The sequence below is a fragment of the Myodes glareolus genome, chromosome 12 (genome assembly GCF_982192425.1).
Source record: "Myodes glareolus chromosome 12, mMyoGla1.1, whole genome shotgun sequence".
In the NCBI taxonomy this organism is placed as follows: Eukaryota; Metazoa; Chordata; class Mammalia; order Rodentia; family Cricetidae; genus Myodes; species Myodes glareolus.
This window is the reverse complement of record NC_142037.1, coordinates 44,455,563-44,477,747: the sequence shown is the minus strand read 5'-3', so window position 1 is coordinate 44,477,747 and position 22,185 is coordinate 44,455,563. Positions and strand designations below refer to the sequence as shown.

General features: G+C 45.8%; 1 protein-coding gene across 1 annotated transcript in view; it reads right to left on the bottom strand.

Annotated features, from left to right (window-relative positions):
• Positions 1 to 392: 392 nt before the first annotated feature.
• Positions 393 to 22,185, bottom strand: part of Vwa8 (von Willebrand factor A domain containing 8) — a 327,640-nt gene continuing 305,847 nt past the window's right edge. The window contains exons 40-45 of the mRNA XM_048422107.3: positions 19,699 to 19,807; positions 14,219 to 14,344; positions 11,861 to 12,019; positions 4,883 to 4,981; positions 3,977 to 4,215; positions 393 to 1,674 (exon numbers count right to left, since the gene is read on the bottom strand). Of these exons, the coding sequence (XP_048278064.1) occupies positions 1,566 to 1,674; positions 3,977 to 4,215; positions 4,883 to 4,981; positions 11,861 to 12,019; positions 14,219 to 14,344; positions 19,699 to 19,807 (841 nt within the window). The 3' untranslated portion in view covers positions 393 to 1,565. The remainder of the gene's footprint in view (positions 1,675 to 3,976; positions 4,216 to 4,882; positions 4,982 to 11,860; positions 12,020 to 14,218; positions 14,345 to 19,698; positions 19,808 to 22,185) is intronic.

Genomic DNA, 22,185 nt, shown 5'->3' with positions numbered 1-22,185 from the left:
GGGGCTCACACAAACACTCAAAAGGTGAGGAGGGATGTCTAGCCTTGTCTACCTGTCTGTGGCCGTGGATATCTCTCTAAGGCTCCAGGCCTCCATTTGTAAGGCAATGCTAACAGTTCAGTGAAAAATCAAATCTATGATCTAACCCTGTGAAAGCAATGGATTTCCAAGCAGCACGTTATCGCTAGAAAGCAGTCAGTAGCCATCTTATAGGCCGTGAGCGCTGAAGGACACACGGCACAGAACCGTTCAGCAAACCCGATGCACAGTAAATCATCAGCAACCGGAATTACTAGTCACGTGATTACATTTCTAAGGCACTTGATGAGTTGGAGCTCTGTGCATTTTGGGATACTCAGGCACCCGGACCAGGAAAACAAACCAGGCAAACACCGGGTGGTAACACAGTCTTGGGAATCGACTGCTTTTTATTTCTGTGACAACTGATGGACAGGAGATGGGGTGTCAGAATTGGGTGACATTTCTTCTGTCTTACGGTTATACGAAATGAATTTGCAGGCCCCTATAATGACAGTGCACATGCCCATGGTAACATCATCAGTGAGATTGGTTTTTCCAGCTTACAGTAAGTAAGCACACACATCAGACGCTCCCAGCACTTCTGACGTCATGGCCAGCTGTGAAGAGCATTTTATTAGACGGCTTGTGAGAGCCATCTTGTTGGAACATGTGTTTCTAAAAATTTGAGTAGGTACACTTGGAAAGGAAATTTAGCTGAAAAGAAAAGTATGTTTTTCTTTAGTTAAACCTAAAGAAATCTCCAGTGAACATCAGCCAAACATATTCCTTTTAACTTTGTGTAATGTGTCAGACATAGTTTCTCTTACAAGCATTTGCTACTTTCATCACTGCAATTTGGACAGCAAAGCGTTCTCACTGTTGGAAAAGCGCTAAGGGCAGGAGGCAGGGAACTCAGGGCAGGATATTTTTATCCTTGAGAGAGGGTAGGATACTGGCTCTCTATTATCTGAAGAATCACTCGGAAGCCACATGGGAGAGCAGGCACCCTGAGGATCTTCTGATTCCTTTCAGTCAAGAGAATGGGATTTTTGAGAGAATCCAGCACCTTATAAAGTACTATTGCCCAAATGCTTTTCAGTGGGTTAAAGGCTTCAAAATTGTTATTTGCTGGGCAATACACAGTGGAGAGAAAGTAAAAATAATTCTAGACAGGACCGTGTTGGGTGGGGTTTGCAGACTTAGCCCTTAGCATCAGCTATGGCCTTAGAGGCTTGGCTATGGGATGGCAACTGGCAATGGATGACGGATTAAGGCAAAAGTGGGTATTTTTTTATCCTTTGGGTTTGGAACTAGACCAAGCCCGTAGTTCCTGCACCTACTTCCTTCAACCCTGATCTTTTAAGAAATGCAGGTCAACCCATTTCCTCTGCAGACCTAAACCCTTCCAGAGTGCATTTCCATTCAGAAGTCAGTTCACTGCTGGACAGCAGGTCGGCCACGGCCCAGACTGGCATGGCCGCTGTCTTTTCAGAGTTCTCTCTGCTTCCGTCTGGCTTCCAGTCCTGGGTGGTAAAGGGTGCTTCTTAGATACTGGACAGCATGGTGGAGGTGAAGATCTGTTGTAAAATCTGAGGGATCTTCTGGGTGTCCATAGCGACAAAAGACCGGCCAGCTGGCAGAGTTCTCTGGAGCCTGCCAGAGGGAAGGGGAGGAAATCACCATTGCAGATCAAGGCTCCCATTCCAGCATCAAAATGGGGGTCTTACAACAGCATGGTTTCACTTTCTCCTACCTTGCCTGCTATTGAACTGGCTGTCACGGGGCAATGAACAGCCTGGGAAAGCAGTGAGCTCAAGGGAAGCTCTTTTCTGGGAGAAATGAGTGGTTCTGAAGTGCTATCAGTTCCTGCTATGCTGTTCTCCCTGGATAGAACGGTGCCCAAGGGGCCCATCTGGAATTAGCTCACCTGCATCTGACCAAATAATGTGGCCTCACGCTGTATTTCCAAAAGTTTCTCCTTTCTTAGAAAATAGGCCTCCAACCTGCTGCACAGTCAAGTCCCCGAGTGCGTCTCCATTCCTCCCCCATCACAGAACATGAAATGCAAGCTACACTATCTGGCTTCTGCTTTGATGATTCCCAGGTTGAGCAGGCTCATGGTAAGTTTTAAAAAATGTCAATTTATCATTTGGAACAAAGGGCCATCTTTGAAGGCAATAAGACTGTTAGACAGATATATTGAAAAGAATACCGCCTTTCACTGTGCCAACCAAGTTTGGTTTTGGAATGACATTTAATAAAAGTCAGCCACTCTGTGTAGGATCATGTATTTGGCATGCCGGGCAGACCAGCTAAGTCTGTACTCTGTCTTTTGCCAGTGGATGTTGGACCATTTCCCCGGGAAACCACAAGGGTATTATTGTGCTTTCTTAAGTATTCCAACAGGATCTGTTCACTAGAAAGAAAAAAATGCCCGCTTCAGCTCAGCCAGCATTTGTTAAGCTTGCTGCCTGCCCAACGCTGGGCTGGCGCTGGGCAAATGTGGACAGAGAAGGCTTTGAGCACAGGAAGCTTCCAGAAAATGTGAAGTGCTAACGCATAAAAGCGAGAGAAGGGTGTGCAGTCAGCTGCACTAAGTGAGCATGAGTCTGTGATACGGAATCTGTTCTCAGCTCTCTGTGGACACGGCAGCATCCAGGGCTGGACCCTCCCTGGCCTATGAGGGTCTGTGCCGCAGAGCACAGCATGGCGGAGGCAGAGGCGGAGGCAGGCCCTCTGTAAGACAGAAGAATTGTTTTTTTCTGAGATACACTTTCAGTTGTCTTTCTGCCCGTTATGAGTATGTCAGGCAAAGGAAACCACAAATGCTTTCCGTCAGTGTTTTTTAAGTTATGGGAGTGTTTCCTGGTCTCTCCTTTTGGGTCATCTCTGAGACACTGACTGTCTGACCATAAATTCCTACAGTTACTATGCAGCATAAACCACACATACACGGTCTTCCTTTGTGTCCAAGGGGTCTCACCTACTGGTCTCTCCAGCGAGACACAGACATACACACATACATATGTAGGCATATACATGTATGCTTATGTATGTACATGTCTAAATATATACTTATGTCACTTACAGAAGCTTTTTTATGAGGATATGTGTACATATGCTTACGTAAATCTCCATACATCTGGTGGTATGACTGAGGATGCCCCATAGGCCCTCATCTAGCTCTCCGCTACTGCTCCAGCACCATGCCTGTCTGCTTCCCATCATGACGACCAGAGACTAAACCACGGAACCGTACACAAGCCCCATTTACATGCTTTCTTTATAAGAGTTGCCTTGGTCTTAGTATCTCTTCACAGTGATAGAGCAGTGACTGAGACAGTGTCTGTTTTCACATACACACACACACACACTCACACACACACACTCACACACACACACACACTCACACACACGCGCACACACACACACACACACACACACACACACACACACACACACACACTACCAAGAGATGAATACAGGTTTTGCTATGCTGGGGAATTTACTGTTGTTGGATTCCTTTATTTTTTATTTTGCGCAATGCTGCGGATTGAACCTGGGACCTCATGCATGCTAGGCAAGTGTTCTACCACTGAGCTACAACCACAGCTCACTCTATTTACTGTTTTGAATATGATTTGAGCACAAACTGATTAGACTGGGCTTGGGGTCTCTGTAAAGCACCTAATCTATAAAATACTGTCTAACTTATTGGGGGGAAATCAATTTGATAATTATTTTATAAAACAATTAAAATCATATATTCTTGTCCAAAAAAGCCTACAGCATCATGTTCCTTGCCCAAACAAGCCGGGGCATTGTGCACCCCAAGAACGACATTAGATACCCAAGACCCTGTTCTACCTGCCCTCCCCAGCCCCTCAGGCTGAGGTCTGAGAAACAAATGTGTCAAATGTTTACTGTACCTGCTCTCTGCTGCGACAGTGCTTACCTGGCTGCTTGGTCCCCTAAGGAGCCAATAAAAATGGCAAAGGCATTAACTTGAGGGTCACTTGTTAGGATCTGGGCAAACCGGGCAGGATTTATTCCATATCGCGACAGATTGGCATCACTTAAGATGATAACAAAGTATTCATCAGCTTCCTCTTTGGTGATGTCCTTGATGGCGTGTTCTGTCCCCTCGAGGGTGTGGTCCCCGCTCATGCAGAACTGCGAGTGGGCATGCATGGTCTGGAGGGAAGAGCAGGGCGCAGAAGCCATGGGTGAGCAGCTCCTTTTCACAAACACAATGACTTTTCTATGACTGTGTGCCAGTGTGCGGGGCTGACTTTCCTTAGAAACAGGCAGTGTTCCCAAATGTTCACAATGGACTCTTTTAAAATTCAACCTTCCATTTAAAGCAAGGAAATATGTATTACCCCGAAGAAGGGCAAGAAGGAGGAAAAAAAATGAGGAACAGGTTGAAGTTCCAGCGCACAAGTTAATCTGAAATGCGAACACTGTTTCCACTAGCAAAGGGGTAAATCCATTTTAAAATTATGATGTCTACTGCTGATTTACCTATGTAAAACTGAATTTATCATTCAAAAAGACTAAGAGAAATATAAGATTTAGAATACAGAATACCCTAAAGGTCTATTCTTTCCTTTTTACAGAACATATCTGTCTGATTATGAGGAGTTCTGGATCTTAGATGTTCAAACCCAACAAAACACTGATTACTCTGAAAACACGCAGGGAAAATTTAAATTTAGTTAGTGGAAAAGGGGATTTAAACAGGAAAGACGGCTTCTATTCAGTGCTTGAGAGTGTATGATATAGCCACTGCTTCTTCCGTGACTACTAGTTTTTATCTGACAGAGATTCTCACACTATAGAAGGAACAGAATGGGTTTACCTTCAGAATTTCTAGTCTCTGCTTGTTATCCTTGGGGATTTTGTTAGCTGAAACAAGGCGAATGTTGTAGCCATCTCCTGAGTGTCCAGCGATGTCGTACTACACGCAAGAGAGTAAGAGAGCATGGGAGTCAGTCAGCAGCAGAATGATCACTGGCCCTCTAGACCCCAACTCTGGATTGTTCCAAGTTGTTCAACGTTTGGCCATAAAGGAACACAGAAAGAGGCAGATGTGTGCTATCTACAAAGGCAAACCATTGTGGACTCATTCTGTTTGAGTCCACCTTCCTCTGAGATCTCGGCCCCTGGGCAAGAGGTGGGAAGTATGATGAGGACTTTAAGGGCTCAAGGGAGACTTTGTAAGAAGCACACACACACAGTATGAAGCAGAATTCCAGCTGCCATGCCTGTGTTCTCTATACTCTCTCCATAACTGTGGTCAAATCTGGTAAACATAATGGGATATCACTTACAATTACATTAACTTCCATGACAAAAAGGATTCTGCCGATGTAATTAAGTTTACTTGACTATGAGTTAATCAGAAGGGAGGTTATCTAGTGGGCTAACCTAATCACACAGAGCCCTTTCAATGCAGAGTGCTTTCCTGGCTGCGGATAGAAAGGGAAGATAGATTCAAAGTGTCAGGGAGATCTGACATGAAGGAGTTAACTATGATAGAGATGGAGGGGATCCTGGACAAGAGCAGAAGTTAGAGTCCAGGAAAAGGGACCTCCGTCCATGATTCGGAGCAACTCAATTCTACCAACAAGCACAGCCGGAAGCTGCCCCTTCCTCATAGTCCCAACAGAGAAGCATACACCTCTAATTTCTAAAAGTAAAATATACTCATAGAAATTAAAGCACAAAAAAGGTCAAAATTATCCACAATCATATTCAAGATAACCTCTGAAAGCATTCTATGACAGGGCCCTTGGGCATTCAGTTCCTTCTAAAGGACATGCCGAGCTGCAGAGTCTCATGCGAACACATCAGCATCAACATAACTCTGGATGATGCTGGCCATGTGACTGTATAATATGCTTTTCCTCCACTTGTTAATGCATAGCATGGATCTTTCAGTTTAGGAAGCTTTTTAATTCTCTATCTTCTGGGCACACAAAAAAAGTCCCTGACTGTTGAGAAGAGGTCAGAGCTGGGAGGCAGAATTTGAAAATAAGTCAGAGGTGAACAATGTGGGAGAGGTCAGTCTTTGTCACTCCCACTGTCCCTCTGACCCCTCCCACTGTCCCTCTGGATCTCCCACCTCTATTAAAGACATTTTGTGAAGATATGAAGGTTGGGACACTTGGCAACTGAAGTATCTTTAAGGAATTAATGTGGTCTGGGGATGAAGACTTTAGGGGCATTTGGGACATCTGACAGTCCAGTATTAATCAACAACTGTCCTCCGAACACCTCCTGTAAGCCCCCACTAGGTGTGATGGGAGATGTAATCAAGCCGTTTCCTAGCTGCACCTCTGAAAATAAGCTCTTGAAGGCATTACGTGATTCACCTCTGCACTTTGCAACAACGTGGGCCCTTATCAGCTTGCCTTTGGTTTGTGGGCTACAAACCAAAGATTCTTTTACAATCTAGAAACCAGAATGCTGTTTTTCCTAAGCCAGTGACAAACGCAGTCTAACATAACTAAGGTGGCCACGTCTGAAATGGGAAGCAGAAAAATTCCTAGTGAAAGTGGCCCACATTAAAACAGGAAGTGGGTGAGGTTTTCTAGGACAGACAATTCCACTTTGGATGGGCCGAAACTGTATGCTGTGGAGATGATGCTGGAGATGAAGACATTGTATCCATTCCCAGGAGGATATGACTGGAGGGCGACACAGGATGACTAAACCTTTGAAAACTATAAACCTGGCTACAAATTTCCAGGTGAAACATGCTCTCATCTCCTACTCTGATAAATGTTACATCTTAAGAACCTGTGAAGCCAAGATCAAATTATTAGTATGTGGCTTCCTTGAAGCTTATGGAACATGGCAACACAGGGGAATCTTGCCTCTGGTCCCATCTGGCTGCCCCCTAGACCTTGATATACGCATACCACCTGAGCCTGCCTCAGGAAGGCAGACCTAAGAAAGGAGCCCATGAAGGACCTGAGAGAAGAGGTGGGACGTTCATCTGGGTGGTTAGAAGTTAGGCCTGGCCCCTAGGTCCCAGGTCCACCTTCCAGGGGAGGGTTTGGTCAGTGGAGAGCTAGAGCAGGGGCTGAGGGGTTATGTATGCTTTGCTTTCCCCGCCCCTCTTTGTAGGGCTGTGTACTGAGCCAGGGCCTCAGCTACACTAGGCAAGCACTTCACCACTGTGTTCTATCTCTAGCACTCTTTTTATTTTGAGATAGGGTTTTACTAAGTATTTCAGGCTAGCTCTGAAATCACTGGTATCCAGGTGGGTCTTGAACCTGCAAAGCTCCCACCTGAATGGCTGGATCCGGGCCTGTACCCCCAGGGTACTCAAGTACCTAAGAGGGACTCACACAGAGGGAAGGACAGATTCCCACGCTGCACTGTGGCAGGAATGACGCAGTTTCTTCCGCCCTTTTAAGGGATGACAGGGATTAATTAGATAATAATGGATGTGACCAGGTAGACCTTTATCCATGTATCTCAACATGTTTAAACAATAATTTCCCTCTCCTTAGAACAGTCTGAGTTCAAGGAAAACATACACGAACTCACTCTGTTCTGTTATTTGTGTGAGATTATGTAGCCCAGGCTAGCTTCAAACTCATGATCCTCCTGCCACTCAGTGTTAGGATAACAGGAGTGTGGTATCACAGCTGAAGTCATTCATTTCCCTTCTCTAACTCTTGACTCTGTTCACTCAGGCTAGACCCTGAGTAAACTTGTTGGGACAGGCCACACACATTTCCAGGGAGTAGCACAGGATTCAAAACACAAGAGTTCATTGTCCCTATCAACCACCCAATGTTAAGGCTGTAATTTTTCTAAGTGGCCCACAACATATCCTGGAAATCTTCAAGGAGTCTTGTTCTTAGCATTCAGCATAAACACTAAATGACAGCTATTGAGCGGGCCCCTCTCTAATGCTTCTTTGCTTTACCATTTGTTTAGATCCCCTTTGTTAGGTCTGTTTTGAAAACCTCATTCATGTAGAGGAAGGCATAACAAATAGAAAGCAAAACCATGTCTTAATGAAGACACAGATCTGCATCTGTTAACCCAAGACACTGCGGAGAAACAGCGATTCCCCAAGCTTTCCCTACATCTCTCCTTGAGCTTTTGGTGTCTCGTGACCAATATTTCTATGTCAACTACTGAGTCCATTCTGAATAGATTCAGCAAACCATGCATTTTGTGGGGGAGTCCTATCTCCGGGTAGTAGCACAAATATACTCAGAGTCTAAACCTGATAGGATGACTGGTCTCCTTATTTAAACTCAAGGGATGTCCTTACGGCACTGGGGAAGAAGGAATTACAGGCACTCGGCTAAATGTGTAACAGAAGGGATTTCTCAGCAGGCATCTCTCTGTGAGTCATATCTTTCTATAGTCTTTTGGGAAGTAACATAGCCTTCCTGACCAAGATGTCATCTAAGAAATCATGTCTACACCATATTTGCATGGTGAGGTATTAAAAGTAGAAGATAAAAGATGTTAAAATAGGTTTACTTTTGAATGAATTGCTGAAAATAGTGACTTGGCATAAGTTTGGGTGTAAGTAAAACAGAAAAAAATAGGGTAAAAAAAGTAAGAAAGATCCTCAAATGTGGGATTGGAAGTCCTGGCATTTCACTGTCTCGTGGTGTGGCCTGGGCCAAGTATTTAACTTCTTTGAATCTTGGGTTTCTCAGTTGTGGAAAGGGGATGGTGAAAATGATCCCTAGCCCTAAGTTTCTATGCCAATTTAATACCCAAGAGAAGGAATGGAAAGCCGGCTTCCCGAAGGGAAAATGATTCCCACACGTGAGGCGAAGATTAACTGCACTTTCTACAGAGGGAAAGTGACTCAGGAATTGGTTCTAGAATAGTGGCTTTCTTTATTTAATTTTATTCTGTGTTGAGGACAGAACCTAGGGCCTTGTATATAGACTAGGTGTCCTGGTTAACCCAGGAAGAGAGGACCTCTGTTGAAGAACAGCCTGGTCTGGGGTCCTGTCTGTGAGCGACTGACTGATGGGGACCCAGCTCTGTAGATAGCTCCATATCTAGACAGACGAACCTGGGCTGTATACGAAAGCTGAGCACAGCCATACGCAGCATTCCTCATAGTTCCTGCCCCGACTCCCTCAGTGGAAGGAGACCTGGGAGTGTGAGCCAAGACACTTCTCCTCCCTACAGTACTTCTGGTCTTGGTGTTTGTTGCCGCAGCAGAAGGAAACCAGAATACCAGGCTCACATACACACCTTCATAGAAACACCGTATCGTAAGTTATTGTCTCTCCAAAGCCCAATTTCTGATGAGAGAATAAACCTATTTTTCTGATACTGTCCTTTGAAAGTTTAGTAGGAAAGTGGTCGCCAGACTTTTGGTGCTACTGCAGTACCTTGAAAAGAAAGTCTATTTGAAGATGACAAAGACAACTCCCAGGAGCCTGGAGAAAAGAACAAACTCGAGTGAAGCCACAGGGGCAGGGAGGAAAGAGACCAGTTTATACAACCACAGCATTCCAAGTGCTGCGCGGTCGGCGGGAGCTGACACTGACGTCAGGAAGCCGTGAAGTCAGCTGCTTGAACCCTCAGAGGTACTTTAAAGACTTCAAGTGGCTCAGTGAATGTCATGCTGCTGAAGTACCTTTCCGTCTCAGTAACTCTCATCTTGAGGGTCCCTGTGGTTTGGCACGGCTGTGCTGGCGGGGAATAAGAGTGGAGGCAGACTCCAGACTCTCGAGTGAGCCTCCAGGACAGACGGTAACGACCCACAAGTCAGCACTGAACTCCAGCCAAACACAACACAAGCGGATGCCAAGAGGAATGGGGAGCACACAGACCACCACACGGGGGTGGGGGCTGCTGAAGGCTGAGAAGCAAACGCAGAGTCGATGCCTTCACAGCCCACGATTGACTGCAGAAGACTGAACTAAGAACTGTCTGGAACTGAGGTAGGAGCTTCAGGTCACATGGCTAGATCCTAAAGACAGCGTGTGATGCTACCCTGGGAACTCCATAAACCATCATCTCATGAGTCACTTTCTGTTTTCTGAGGAAGTTACAGACTTGCAGTAATCACCACTGGACCTTTTCTTCTTTCAAGAACAAGAAACTGAAAGTACAGATAGACTAAGTGGTTGGGAATAATGCTGACATAAGGAATATCAACTATTTCTAAAAACAGACCAAAAAAATCAAGTATTTCTAAACGAGCAAAAATCCACCACTGTGGCTGGAATCTGAGAGGGGACAGAGTGAGTCTCACTTCTTCCACCTCTTCCTTTGTACTGTGTGCACCTATTCTTCATGTGCCCTCAAACACTTCATTAGAAACAGGAAAAGCGCTCACAGAGTTTGGGACTCTGTCACCCTCCTGTCCTCTACAGAGGGGACTTTGGAGCCCCAGCAGAGACGGGAGGGCCTGTGGCCAATCAAACCTCAGACATGTGGCAATCTGACAGTCTTGCAGATGGAGGGAAGACTCAGAAAGAGCTGAAGAAACAGATGTTGGAGCAGGTTCAAACCCAAGCCCTTTTGAACATCAGGTGGGCTGCGATTATTTATACCGGTCCATGGCTGTCTAGACACCCACTGGCCATCAGGGGTCAAAATGATTTAAATACATATTTTCTATCTAAAAAGAAATCAAGATGCAATCACATCTGAGGTGTGGGTCACGAGATGGAAAAGCTGAATGACCGCCCTCAGAAGCCTGCTGCTTCATCTGCTCCAGCAGGAGCCCTTTAAAGACTGGCCACCTCTGGCTCCCACAGGAGCCATGTCCCGCCCGTCGCCACGCCATGTTACTCAGAAGCAGAAAGTGTCTTCCCAGATTTCTCCAAGCAGCCTGTTCTCATCCTGTCAGCGTGAGTCTTTGAACTCTTTCTCATGCTAAGTCATGTGCTACCTGCATTTGGACCCCTGTATTGTATAGAGCCTTGCAGTCCCATAATACTCACTGCTGGGTGCTGCTCATCCCTCTGCCCAGGGCACCGGGAGGGCCAGTGGGCTGCACCCTTCACAAGAGCCTAAGTGAATGACAAACCAATTTGTTTCTTGTTTGTAGGATAAAACAGGGACATGGTATGGGAAAGCCGGCTTAAGGCAACTGATTCGATTGTTTGTTTCTCGAGGGCTGTTTGATCCAGTATAAAGTCTAGAGTTCCTATGTTTGGGCTGTGCGTCCTTCCCAGTGTCTGTACACACCACATCTCCCTTTGGCATGTGCAGTGCTCGGGGTATCTGCTGTGACGCCAGGAGTCCCTGTGCGGGCTCACCATCAGATGGCTCACACCGGCTGGCGGCACAGAGGCTAGGGGGTCCCTCCCACACTCAGACCTCTGAAACGGAGGAGTTAGTAGCACAATGAAGAAGCTGGGGATGAGCAGAAGGCTGTTTTCTCCCTGAAGTGCTCCTTCATTATTGTCTGTTCACTGTTTGTGTGGAAAGAGAAAGCAGAGAACAGAACATTGCCAGGCTGTGCACAGCCCCCACCTGGTGATGGGGTGGCAGCGCGAAGGCGGGCGTGTGTGTGCGCGTGTGCGCGCGCAGTGGCGGGGGGGGGGGGGGGGGGGGGCTAGGATGAGGATGCCCAGTGAAACTTGAGAACAGACTTGTGTTTGTAGGAAACATCACACAGCTTGTTGCATGCTTTTCTCTGTGGGAACCAAAGGTTTATCAGGCCCTTCAATTACGTTAGTATTAGAATGGGGGGAAGCAACTGGCCACTTTCCCTGCGGACAAATGAGCTGGCGAGAGGACTATGTCCGTGGTTCTGGGTGGAGTCTGCACCATTGCTGACTCACTCCTGAGCAGAAGCGATCCCCAGCTCGTGCCGTGCAGTTACCTTGAACTTCTCCTCGTAGTTCTCAAAGGCTTCCATGACCATGCACACGGCCTCCATGGAGCGCTCTAGCCGGCGATCCACCCCGTTGAAGCGGTACATACTGCCGGAAACGTCTACCACCAGGCGCAGGCGCTTGGGTTTCTGCTGTGGGCTACCCAGCTGAGAAAGGGAATGGTGGAAAACCATGGTCAGCGGCCATCCTGGGTTCTCACGAGTTCTGCAGTGCCAGCCCAAGGAGAGCAGATCTGCCCCAGGCTCAGGCCTGCACAGGGCTGTCCCAGCGGGAAGCACTTCCTCTGAAATATAGTAAAAGCTGCCTTCTGGAGGCGGACAGCTGAAAAATAGTGGTTTAAAAATACAGACCTGGAGGCTAGAAACCCCATGTCGTTTATGCTATGTCTCAGCAGCCCCTCCCCATCTCCCCGCCTGTCCTATGAGAGCGTGTGTAAGTGGAGGGGAGCCCACATCAGCTTCACTTGTATCTGTTGAGCAGTCACTTGAAGATCATTCTCTATCTGAGCTGAAGAGGGGCCAGCCTGCTAAGGCCCAGCTATGCGAGAGGAGTCTGGCCAAGAACGTAAGGAAACAATATCAGAACGGCTCAATTCTTTAAGTTTTGTTTTTCTTTTTGTCAGTGAACTAGTGTTTATTTTTTCTTTTCTTGGCAGTTAAAGTGGCATTGTCTGGCAAAAACTACTGATTAAAACGTGAAACCTTATGGGATTGGTTTGGAGCCTAGATCTGGCAATGTGGAAAATTAAAAAGAAAAAAGTTTGTCAGTAGCAATAAATAAGAAAAATCCCAGATTATCCTGTTAAATACTTGCTGACATGCATGAAAAATAATGAGCAGAACTAATAATTTCAAGAAAATCCTATAGGGGTCTGGTGAGATGGCTTGGTAGGTGAGGTACTTGCCATCAAACCTGACAACCTGAGTTCGAGTTCCAGGACTGCACGGTGGAAGGGGAGAAGTGCCTCCCACAAGTCCTCAGACTTCCACATGCCCGCGGTGGCATGCACGGCCCACACACATACACAAGATAGATCAATAAAAGCTGTGAAGCACCATAGATGCTGAGAGGATCACAGCGGGAAGCCAGCTGAACACATTCCTTTAAAACTTGCTGAGTCTGCCCCAGTGAGAAGCGGTGGCGCACACGTCCATGACTAAGTCACAGATGTGTCCGAATGCTTGCTTACCACAACCACAGCGACTCAGTAAGGGACGCAGCTGTCGATTCATGGCAACAGCACAGGAATAGGAGTCCCCCAAATTACCACCAGATCCACTCCGAGTAAACATTTTTAAGACAATGGTGTGCCCACTCTCTCACTGCGCCCCTGCTCTCAGCCGCTACTCAGCAGGTTTGATTATCCAAGACCACAGAAAACCCGAGTTCACTAACATTCAATATTTGACTACACTGCCTCAGTACGACAAATGCTTATTTACTATAATTAGTGTAACCCAGGGCAGAATTCCTTGTTTTCTAAAAACTGAAGGCATTCGGTGGACACAGATTGAGTTCCAGGAGAGCAAAAAACCGCAGTGATTGCTCTGTTGCTGGAAGAATCCTCTGGGATCACAAACAACAGTGTCCCTGTTTCTCCGCCCATGGAGGACCCACTCTGCATCTGGGGAGTGGACCTGTAGGCAGCCACGCCATAGCTCGTGGCTTTCTGGAGGTTCTGCTGTTGGGATACTGGTGGTCAGTACTTGTTCTCTTGGTTCCCTCTGAGGTTGCCTGGGCTGGGTGAGGTAGGAAGGCTGGCTTTCCGTCTAATTCCATGAACTACCTTCTTCAGCTCGATGAACTAGCATCTTCAGGACTTAGAATTTACTCCCTTTTCTGCCTGGTTGGACTTTAGGTCACAGTTTGATCCCTGTTGCTAAGACCTCTGGATTTGATGAAGGCTCCCCTACCTTTGAGCTGATTTTGAGACAGGGTGTCTTTACGTAGCCCTGGCTGTTTAGGAACTTGCTGTATAGATCAGGATGGCCTTGAACTCACAGAGCCACTGCCTCCTAAGTCTTGGGATTAAAAGAATGCATCACTAGGCCTGAATTATTTTAAATGATCATATATATATTTTTTAAATGATCATATACACACACACACACACACACACACACACACACACACACATATATATATATATATATATGTATATATATATATATATATATTAGTGTGTGTGTGTTCCATGCCTTGATGAGACTTTTTATTTATCTGTCCTTACATAATGCCTTCTGCAGTTGCATATTCTGGGTTAATGATGTTTTGACATATTTCATGAACTCTCTACAGAAGATTAAACTATGTGGATCTGAGGCTCAGTGCTTCCCATTACTTACTTGAGGTTCCAGATCACCCCGGCGTTTGTAGATGGCTTTTTCTCCAGCCAGCCCATCAATGATCTTGGCGTCGTCTAGTTCCCCAGTAGCTTGGTGTCTTAGCCACTGTCTTTCTTTACCTTTGGCCTGCAATGTCACAAACACATGTGCATGAATCTTTATGTACTCTGTCCTATGGTTCTTTGACACACTTTTGTGCATGAATAACAGGAAGCACATTGGGATCCTATCAGTAGGAGATGGTTCTGCAAGAATGTCGTCACATGTTCCCTGCTCTGCTTATAAGAAAGACTTTTTGACTGTGTTCTGTCAGCTGTAATTGTTTTAACACGCAGAACAATACAAAGAACACACACAAAGGACATATGAACAGGAAGACAGTATGCAAATGAACCCCAGGGGAAAGTTCAATGTCTGGAAATGTAACGATGACGTATTTCTTAGCGATTTTCTGTCACAGAGAACCTAGAGAATTTATTAGGTAACAAAATAATCAGCTTTAACTTGTTAACAGTCAGAGTCTGTAAGCCGATCTTCAGCAGTCTCCCTCTGGACAGCAGCCTTGTTACTCAAATTCCTGAGACTTACACGCAAACTAAAACAGCTGAGGGGGACGGGAGCAGCCTATGCCCCATGTGGCTCTCTGCTATTCTAGATCTGGAAATCATCTGAATTACTTTTTGAAAGGTATTTCCATGTATGCTTTGGCATGGTAACTTACAACTATGCCAGGTTGCCCAAGAGGACAGTTAAATGATAAAAAACAAAAAACAAAAGACAAAAACCCCCGTGCTGGATAGTTTTATGCGAACTTGACACAAGCTAAAGCCATATGAAAGGAGGGAACCTCAAACTGAAAAAAAAAAAAGCCTCCATAAGATCAGCTGTAGGCAAGCCTGTAGGGCATTTTGTTAATTAGTGATTGATGGGGGAGCTCCCTGTCCACTGTGGATGCTGCCATCCCTGGGTTCTGTAAGGAAGCTGGTGGAGCAAACCATGAGGAGTACGTTTAGGAGCACCCTCCATGGCCTCCGAGTCAACTCTTGCCTCCAGGTTCTTGCCCTGCTTGAGTTCCTGTCCTGACTTCTTCAATGACAAACAGTGCCTCACAAGTGTAAGCCAAATAAACCCTTTCCTCCCCCCATGGCTTTTGGTTGTGTTGTTTCACCATATCAACAGTAACCAAGACAAGTCCTAACATCCCAGTCAAGGCACAGGATGGTGAGAGCCCATGACCACAGTTTCATTGGGATGTACGCCAAAGGAGCTTTGGAAATGCAAATCAAAATATGGAGGAGAATGGAATTATAGTAAGAATTTGAGGATTTTATATTTGCTTTATGGTAACAGAAAGGGTTTTAGATTTAGTTTACTCCAGTCGTGACAGGCACTAAAAATCGCCAAAAGAACGTGGTAAGACGCAGGAGTGAAATCATCACTCGCCTGTATGGTCATGGAGCAGCTGGTGCGGTGGGCGGGGAATCCTCAGGTCGGTGTCTTTGATACATGAAAATGAGTGAATGGATGCTTAGCAATGGTGCATCTGTTATCCAACACCACATAGGATTCTATACCAGTACAGACCCTATATTCCCCCGAACCCAGCTCAATAATCCAATTTCTGTACTGTTTTGATGGCAGCTAACCGCTGTAACCGCCTTCACATTGGCTTTTCCTAGCTGCTGAGTCAGTCCTCATCAACGACAGGCAGTGGCAGCCACTGCTCTGCCGCACGGTGCCTTCTGAGCATCAGAGAATGTCAGGTCTGAGAGGAAGCCTGTGCATTACAACCAGTCCAGAATGACCAGGTGATGGCGGCATAGGCCTTTAATCCCAGCACTAGGGAGGCAGAGACAGGTGGATCTCCGTGAGCTCGAGGCCAGCCTGATCTACAGAGCAAGTTCCAGGACAGCCAGGGTCACACAGAGAAACCCTGTCTCAAAAACAAAACAAAACAAACAACAACAAACAGAGACAGGAAAAGGACAAAGCCAAGTACTGATCTCTGGTTCAGGGGAGCGGCCTGCGAAGAATGTCCGTCTGACCTCTGATCACGCAGTGGGGAAGGAGGCTAGAAGACTAGATTTGCCCCACCCTCCTACACCTGTAGCTACACAGCTCACCAAGACTTTACATGATCTAAGCTCTGTCCCAGTATGTCTGTCCTATTTCCACGCACTCATGGAATTCTTGACAAGAATATGCATGTGAGCCAACCGCCCACCAGAACTAAAATATCCATGCTAGTGATCTGTGACTTTTCTCCACTTCACATTTATATTAATACATCATTATTCAAACATGGTAATTTTCATAAAGGAATATATAAATATACAATATATAAAATTCTCTTAATCTAAGTTTAAAAAAATTAAAAGGGGGAAAACCTGTTGTTTTGCTAAATGGACAAACTATCCAATTATGTTCTAAATATTTATGCTGACAGTCATAGATTAGCGCTATGTTCAGAACACGCTCAGCTGTGTTCAGAGAACTTATCGCTGGCAGCAGCTGACGTGACTGCTGAATGCTCACTGTGTACAGGACATCTGTATCACCACATGCCAGGCCCAGGGAAGGAACACTGCAGCAGAGAAGGATGGGAGAGGTGCTGTGATGGCCATGCCATGGCCACTGCAAGCATCAACTAAGAGCGGCTACAGCCACCTGCACAACACACACACGAGATGGGGCTGTCAACATTCCATGGTGGACGGCAGCAGGGTTCATGAGGTCCCTACTCTAGCCCGAGGAGCTATTCATGATTGTGGGGAAATCACATTATCCTTCAGGGCTACAGGCACTGGTAAGTTGCACCCATCCTCATGGAACCCCCAGTAAACCCAGTGGATCTCTGAATAAGACACACAAGCTGGAGGGACACTTGAGAGGAAGGAGTTCAGAATTGAAGGGTTGTGGGGACATATGATCAAAATACATTATACACATGATCAGATTGTCAAAGAATAAACATTTTAAAAGGGCAAACATTTAACAGTATGCCTTCTTTATTGAGGAGCCTGCTCAGCACGCACGTGAAAACATGTCCAGCACTCTGCATCATTAGGGAGCTACAGGTTAAAACAGCCGTGAGATATCACGCCAAGCCTAGGAATGGCCATAATCCAAAACCCTGGTAGCACCAGATATGGGCAAGGATGGGGGATGGTGGAAAGGCTACAGCCACGTGTGAAGATAGTTTGGCAGTTTCCTGCAAAATCAAACTCACTCTTACCACCCAGCAACTGCATGCTTTAGTATTTACACAGGGAGTAAGAAACCTGCATCTTTATAGAAATCTGTACATGTTTTATGCATAACTGCAAAACCTGGGAAGCAACCAAGATGTAAATACATTCTGGCAATAAAAGGAGTGAACCATCAAGTCTGTAGTGATCTTGCAGTAAAGTGACCAGAGCACCATGGTTTGTTGTCTTATAGGTTACCACTGTGTGGGGCTGGAGAGATGGCTCAGTGGTTAGAGCACCCGCTGCCCTCGCACAGGATTCAAATTCAGTTTTCAGCATCCATGTCAGATAGCCCACAGCTACCGGTAACTCCAGCTCCAGGGGATCTGAGCCCCACTTCTGGCCTCTCCAGGTACTGCACTCACACACATAGATGCACAAGCACATACACACAGGCCTCCTATGATCCCAAGCCTTAGGAGGCAGAGGCAGGAGGATAGCAAGTCTGAGATTAGCCTGAGCCTCAAAGGCCCTGTCTCCACACTGGGGGTCCTACATTGAAATGTATTCATTTTTAATAATATTTCCCCAGTAATTTAATTTCTGTTGGCTATTATAAAAGCAGTTGCCTGTGATGAAGGAACCCAATCTGAGTGGGACTGAAGCTGTGTTTTGGAGAGCCCTCTAGCTGGTTTCTGGCCACACTTTGCACACTCACCGGGGAAACACCCATGGCTACTGGGATTACACAGCAACGTCAAAACAGCTGGAGGGGTTTAGTTACTCAGTCACACAGGATTGGCTGAAGGGGACAGGAAGGGGTCAAAGTTTTGGCCGCAATCTGCAGTTTTATAGTTTACACAAGGCTTGATCCATTCCTGGCCAGTAACTATGCTTTTAAGCAGCCTCATGACTATGACCTGACTATAGACCTGCCTGAAAATAATCCCCCTATGGCTTACATAAAGAGTCAACAGGGAACATGAGCAAATGTGTTGGCATCTGGCTAATGGTCATACATAAGAATTACATGTAGGATGGAACACTGGAGTCAGAAGAAGGTAACAGAAGCCTGGCTTTGGGCTCAGACCCCTGCATCGTTGACCACACAACCGCGCTATCTATGTAGTCTTTACTTTCATTATTTATAAAATGGGGGCAAAAGATTCATATTCTAGAGGCCCGTGATGCCTCTCTCAGCTGGACGGCTACATCCTGTAGATTTAGAAATTAAGTGTCTAGTTAATCGTTTGTGGATTAACTTGGAAAACGAAAGTTTCTTGTGCTTGGCACAGTTTAGCTCTTATTAAAAATGAAGACATGGGGTGGAGAAAGGGTTCAGCGGCTAAGGGCGCTGGAAATGTCTCCAGAAGACTGGGTTCAGTTTCCACAGCAGGTGGCACACAACTGCCTGCAATTCCAGTCCCAAGGGATCAACACCCTCTTCCGGTTTGTGGGCACTGCGTACATATGACATTCTTTATTCATTCTTCTTTATTCATTCATTCATTCTTTATTCATTCACACACAACATAAAAATAAAAAATAAAAAGGAAGCCTCAGAATTTTGGGTTAAGACAGGATTACAGCAATACCACACACTCTAATATCTAACAAAACATGATTAACATTCCTTCAAAAGGACAATACCAAAGGGGGCACTGAAGGCAGCCAAAACCAGAAACCCCAAGGGAAGGAAATGTAAAGGTGCAGTGTAGAGTCTGGCTCGACTCCCCCACCAATTCCCCAAAGCTTTGCTCTCTGGACAAAATAATCAGAGAGCATGCATCATTTAGGGAATTTGCTGAACAGAAATAACAGTTTCTCCTTAGGAAACGCTGAAGTTTCTTAATCACTATTTAAGCTTTACTGGTCCTGAGGCACCGAGAGCATTGTGAAACAGCGAAAAGCTAGGTCAGGGAAGGGCAGGAAGAAGAGGTGGTGAGGATACAGAGAAAGCATTCCCTGGCTGATCTAATCTGTCCCTCTGCTTCTTCAGGGGCAGTAAAATGATTTGTGGGCAGAGTTCTATCTGTGAACTTCCAGGAGAGGTGAGATGTCCATAGATCTTCCCCAGGGCAGTCAGGAAGTCACTGTCTGGGAGGGTTACTGGTAAAATTCCTGCTTCCTGGACAGGAAGAAAGGTGAGGTCAGCTATTTTCCCTTGGAGAACTTTGCTAAGAAAATCATGGTGTGAGTACAGTTTCTATGTCGATCCTGCTATGGCTTTCTACTGCCCAGGGCGGAAATAACTTCCCCAGCTGCTCTGGTGTACGGCCTAGGAAAGGCTACCTGTAAGTTATCCAGGATGACTCTGAGGGCGTGCACCTGCCGCTGCACCGCGCCAGAAAACCTCTCATAGGTGGCGGCGTCATACTCGCTCATCTGGATCTCCTTTAGCCTGAAACCAGAGGGGGAGAGAAGACAGTGCTTACGCCATGTTTGTGGGAGCCTTTTACCCTTGCCTGCATACGGGTAGAACTCTAGCAATTCCTTGGTGACTCAGACCGACTTCGAGGAGAAAAAAGCAAGGGATGACATCACCAGCGATGCCCCTAGATTTAAAGAATAGGAACGTCCACAGGTGTACTGGTAACTGTTGAACCAGCTGTCCCCCAGGACAAAGGAAGAAGCCCTGACTGTACTGCATGTGTAATTTCTCTCATGCAAACCATCCCACCAGTTGATTCACAAGTGTCTTTAACTGTGGCTCCAGAGGATCTGAGGCATTCTTCTGGCCTCAGAGATACTTCATTTAAAATCAAAACAAAGCACAGCCATTTGAAGCTAACTCCAAATAGGAGGGTCTTTCACAAAGTGGATGCTCTTGGGTTTTCCAATGTGATAGCCATAGTGAACTGATTTAACATACATTTCCATGCACGTCTATAAATATTAAAGGTGCTGATATCAGGACAAAGGAATAAGGAATTCCTTTCTCAAGAGCCTAATCACGACACAGACTTCACATTTTTTTTGTGTGTGTCTGTGTAGACACAGAACCTATATACATAGCTGAAATTATATATAAAGTCTATTTATCACCCGCGATTGGGAGAAGAATCTCAAATGAGGGAGAATGAGCGGTTTCTATTCTTTAATCTCAGGCAAAACACTGGGAAAATTACAGTCGGAAGGGCAGAAGCTCAGAACTCCATTTATGTCTGTAATAAGACCACGAGTCTCCAATCTGCAACACAGTGACAGGCACAGAGCGACACCCAATACCCGCTGTTATGTAATACTCAGAAAGCACTGGCTATCAAAAAGGTAAATACAGATAAGGCCACTATAATATTCAAATGCCACCCCCAAGGTAACAAGCCCAGATGCCCTTCTGGATCCTATTGCCTTGCTGTTATAAAGAACAAAAGGGAATGTGTGTATGAGACTTTGCCTCTTAACAGTACCTCTTCTGTTTAGTTTTGACAATCTCCTAATTCTCTAAGTTTCATCAGCTTAGGTCACACCATCGTGTAAAGGAGACAGAAGCTGGGCACCATGAAAACTGTAGGATACGCCATGTACTACTTCACGCCTAGTCAACATGTGCTTTCTCAGAGAACCCATGCTAGTGCTGTCGGGAAACCTGGGAACAGAGCTTGTCCTTGGAGTGGGGTGGGTGGGAAAGGAAACAGAGACACTCAGGCAGCTGGCAAGTCACCTGGAGCAGAGCGGCCTTTGGAGAGAGCAGGATTAGCTCTAGCTACACAGCTATCGCTGGGGTGATCATCTTGCACCCCCAAACATCACATGCTATTTTAATTATGAGGAAACCTGGAAATCATATTTCAGATTACGTCAGCCCTCACAAAGAACACTCAGAAGATATTCACAGTGGACAGTAAGTCCTGAACCTTAAAGACTGAAGCAGGGAATGGAAGAAGAAAGCAGGAAATTTGAGCCTCTGGGTTCGACATGCCTCCTATTGCTGATATTCTCAGACCCCTCAAACGGCCTGCACACATTTCTGCTTCCTTCCCTTTGGGCAAAGCTGCAGGGTGCAGCTGTGTCACACCCGGGAACCAATGAGGAGCATGCTGTTGATGTGGTACCCGTCTAAAGGGTATATTTCTCATTATGTAAGAGCCTGGGGATTTTCGTCCTATCTTTTTCTATAGGCTAGACTTAAATACTGTATGAAGTCAGGTATGAGGGAAGCAACATAAGCTGAGATCTACTGTGTGAAGCTGATTGGCTCTGCAAACCACGTGGGTGACCAGCCCACCAGGCAGCTCTTCCCTGCTGTCAGTTACTTGTTGGTGACATTCTGTACGTGATCTACAAGTTTTACACTGGTGTCCCTCTGCTAGTCAACTTCAAGTTATCAATTCTTAATGTGCAGGGTCAATATCTGGTTTCAATCAATGCTAACTGATGTTGTGAGGTCATGGGTCACATTAGGTCCTTTGTACCGCAATAGACTGGTGAGGACTCCCTAGTCCCAACCAGATGTAGTTGTATCATCTGTAGATTTACCAAACCTGGATCAAAAAGATTCAGAAAAAATTACTTCTCTACCAAGCATCCACAAATCTTTCCTCATTAGCTAAACATTAGTTTATTAACTAGATACAGGGCCTGATGTGCCATAAATATGTTTATAAAAGACATAAAGCACACATGTACGTCATTTTATTGAAAAGAATAAGGTCTTTAGCATGGACCTGGACCCACAGATGTCACCACAGATTCCAAGGACAAGTGTTAGCAGGTGACAGGGGCCTCCTGAATGCACATGTGTGTCAGTGACTCTGAGTGTTTTGCCACACTCCAGGG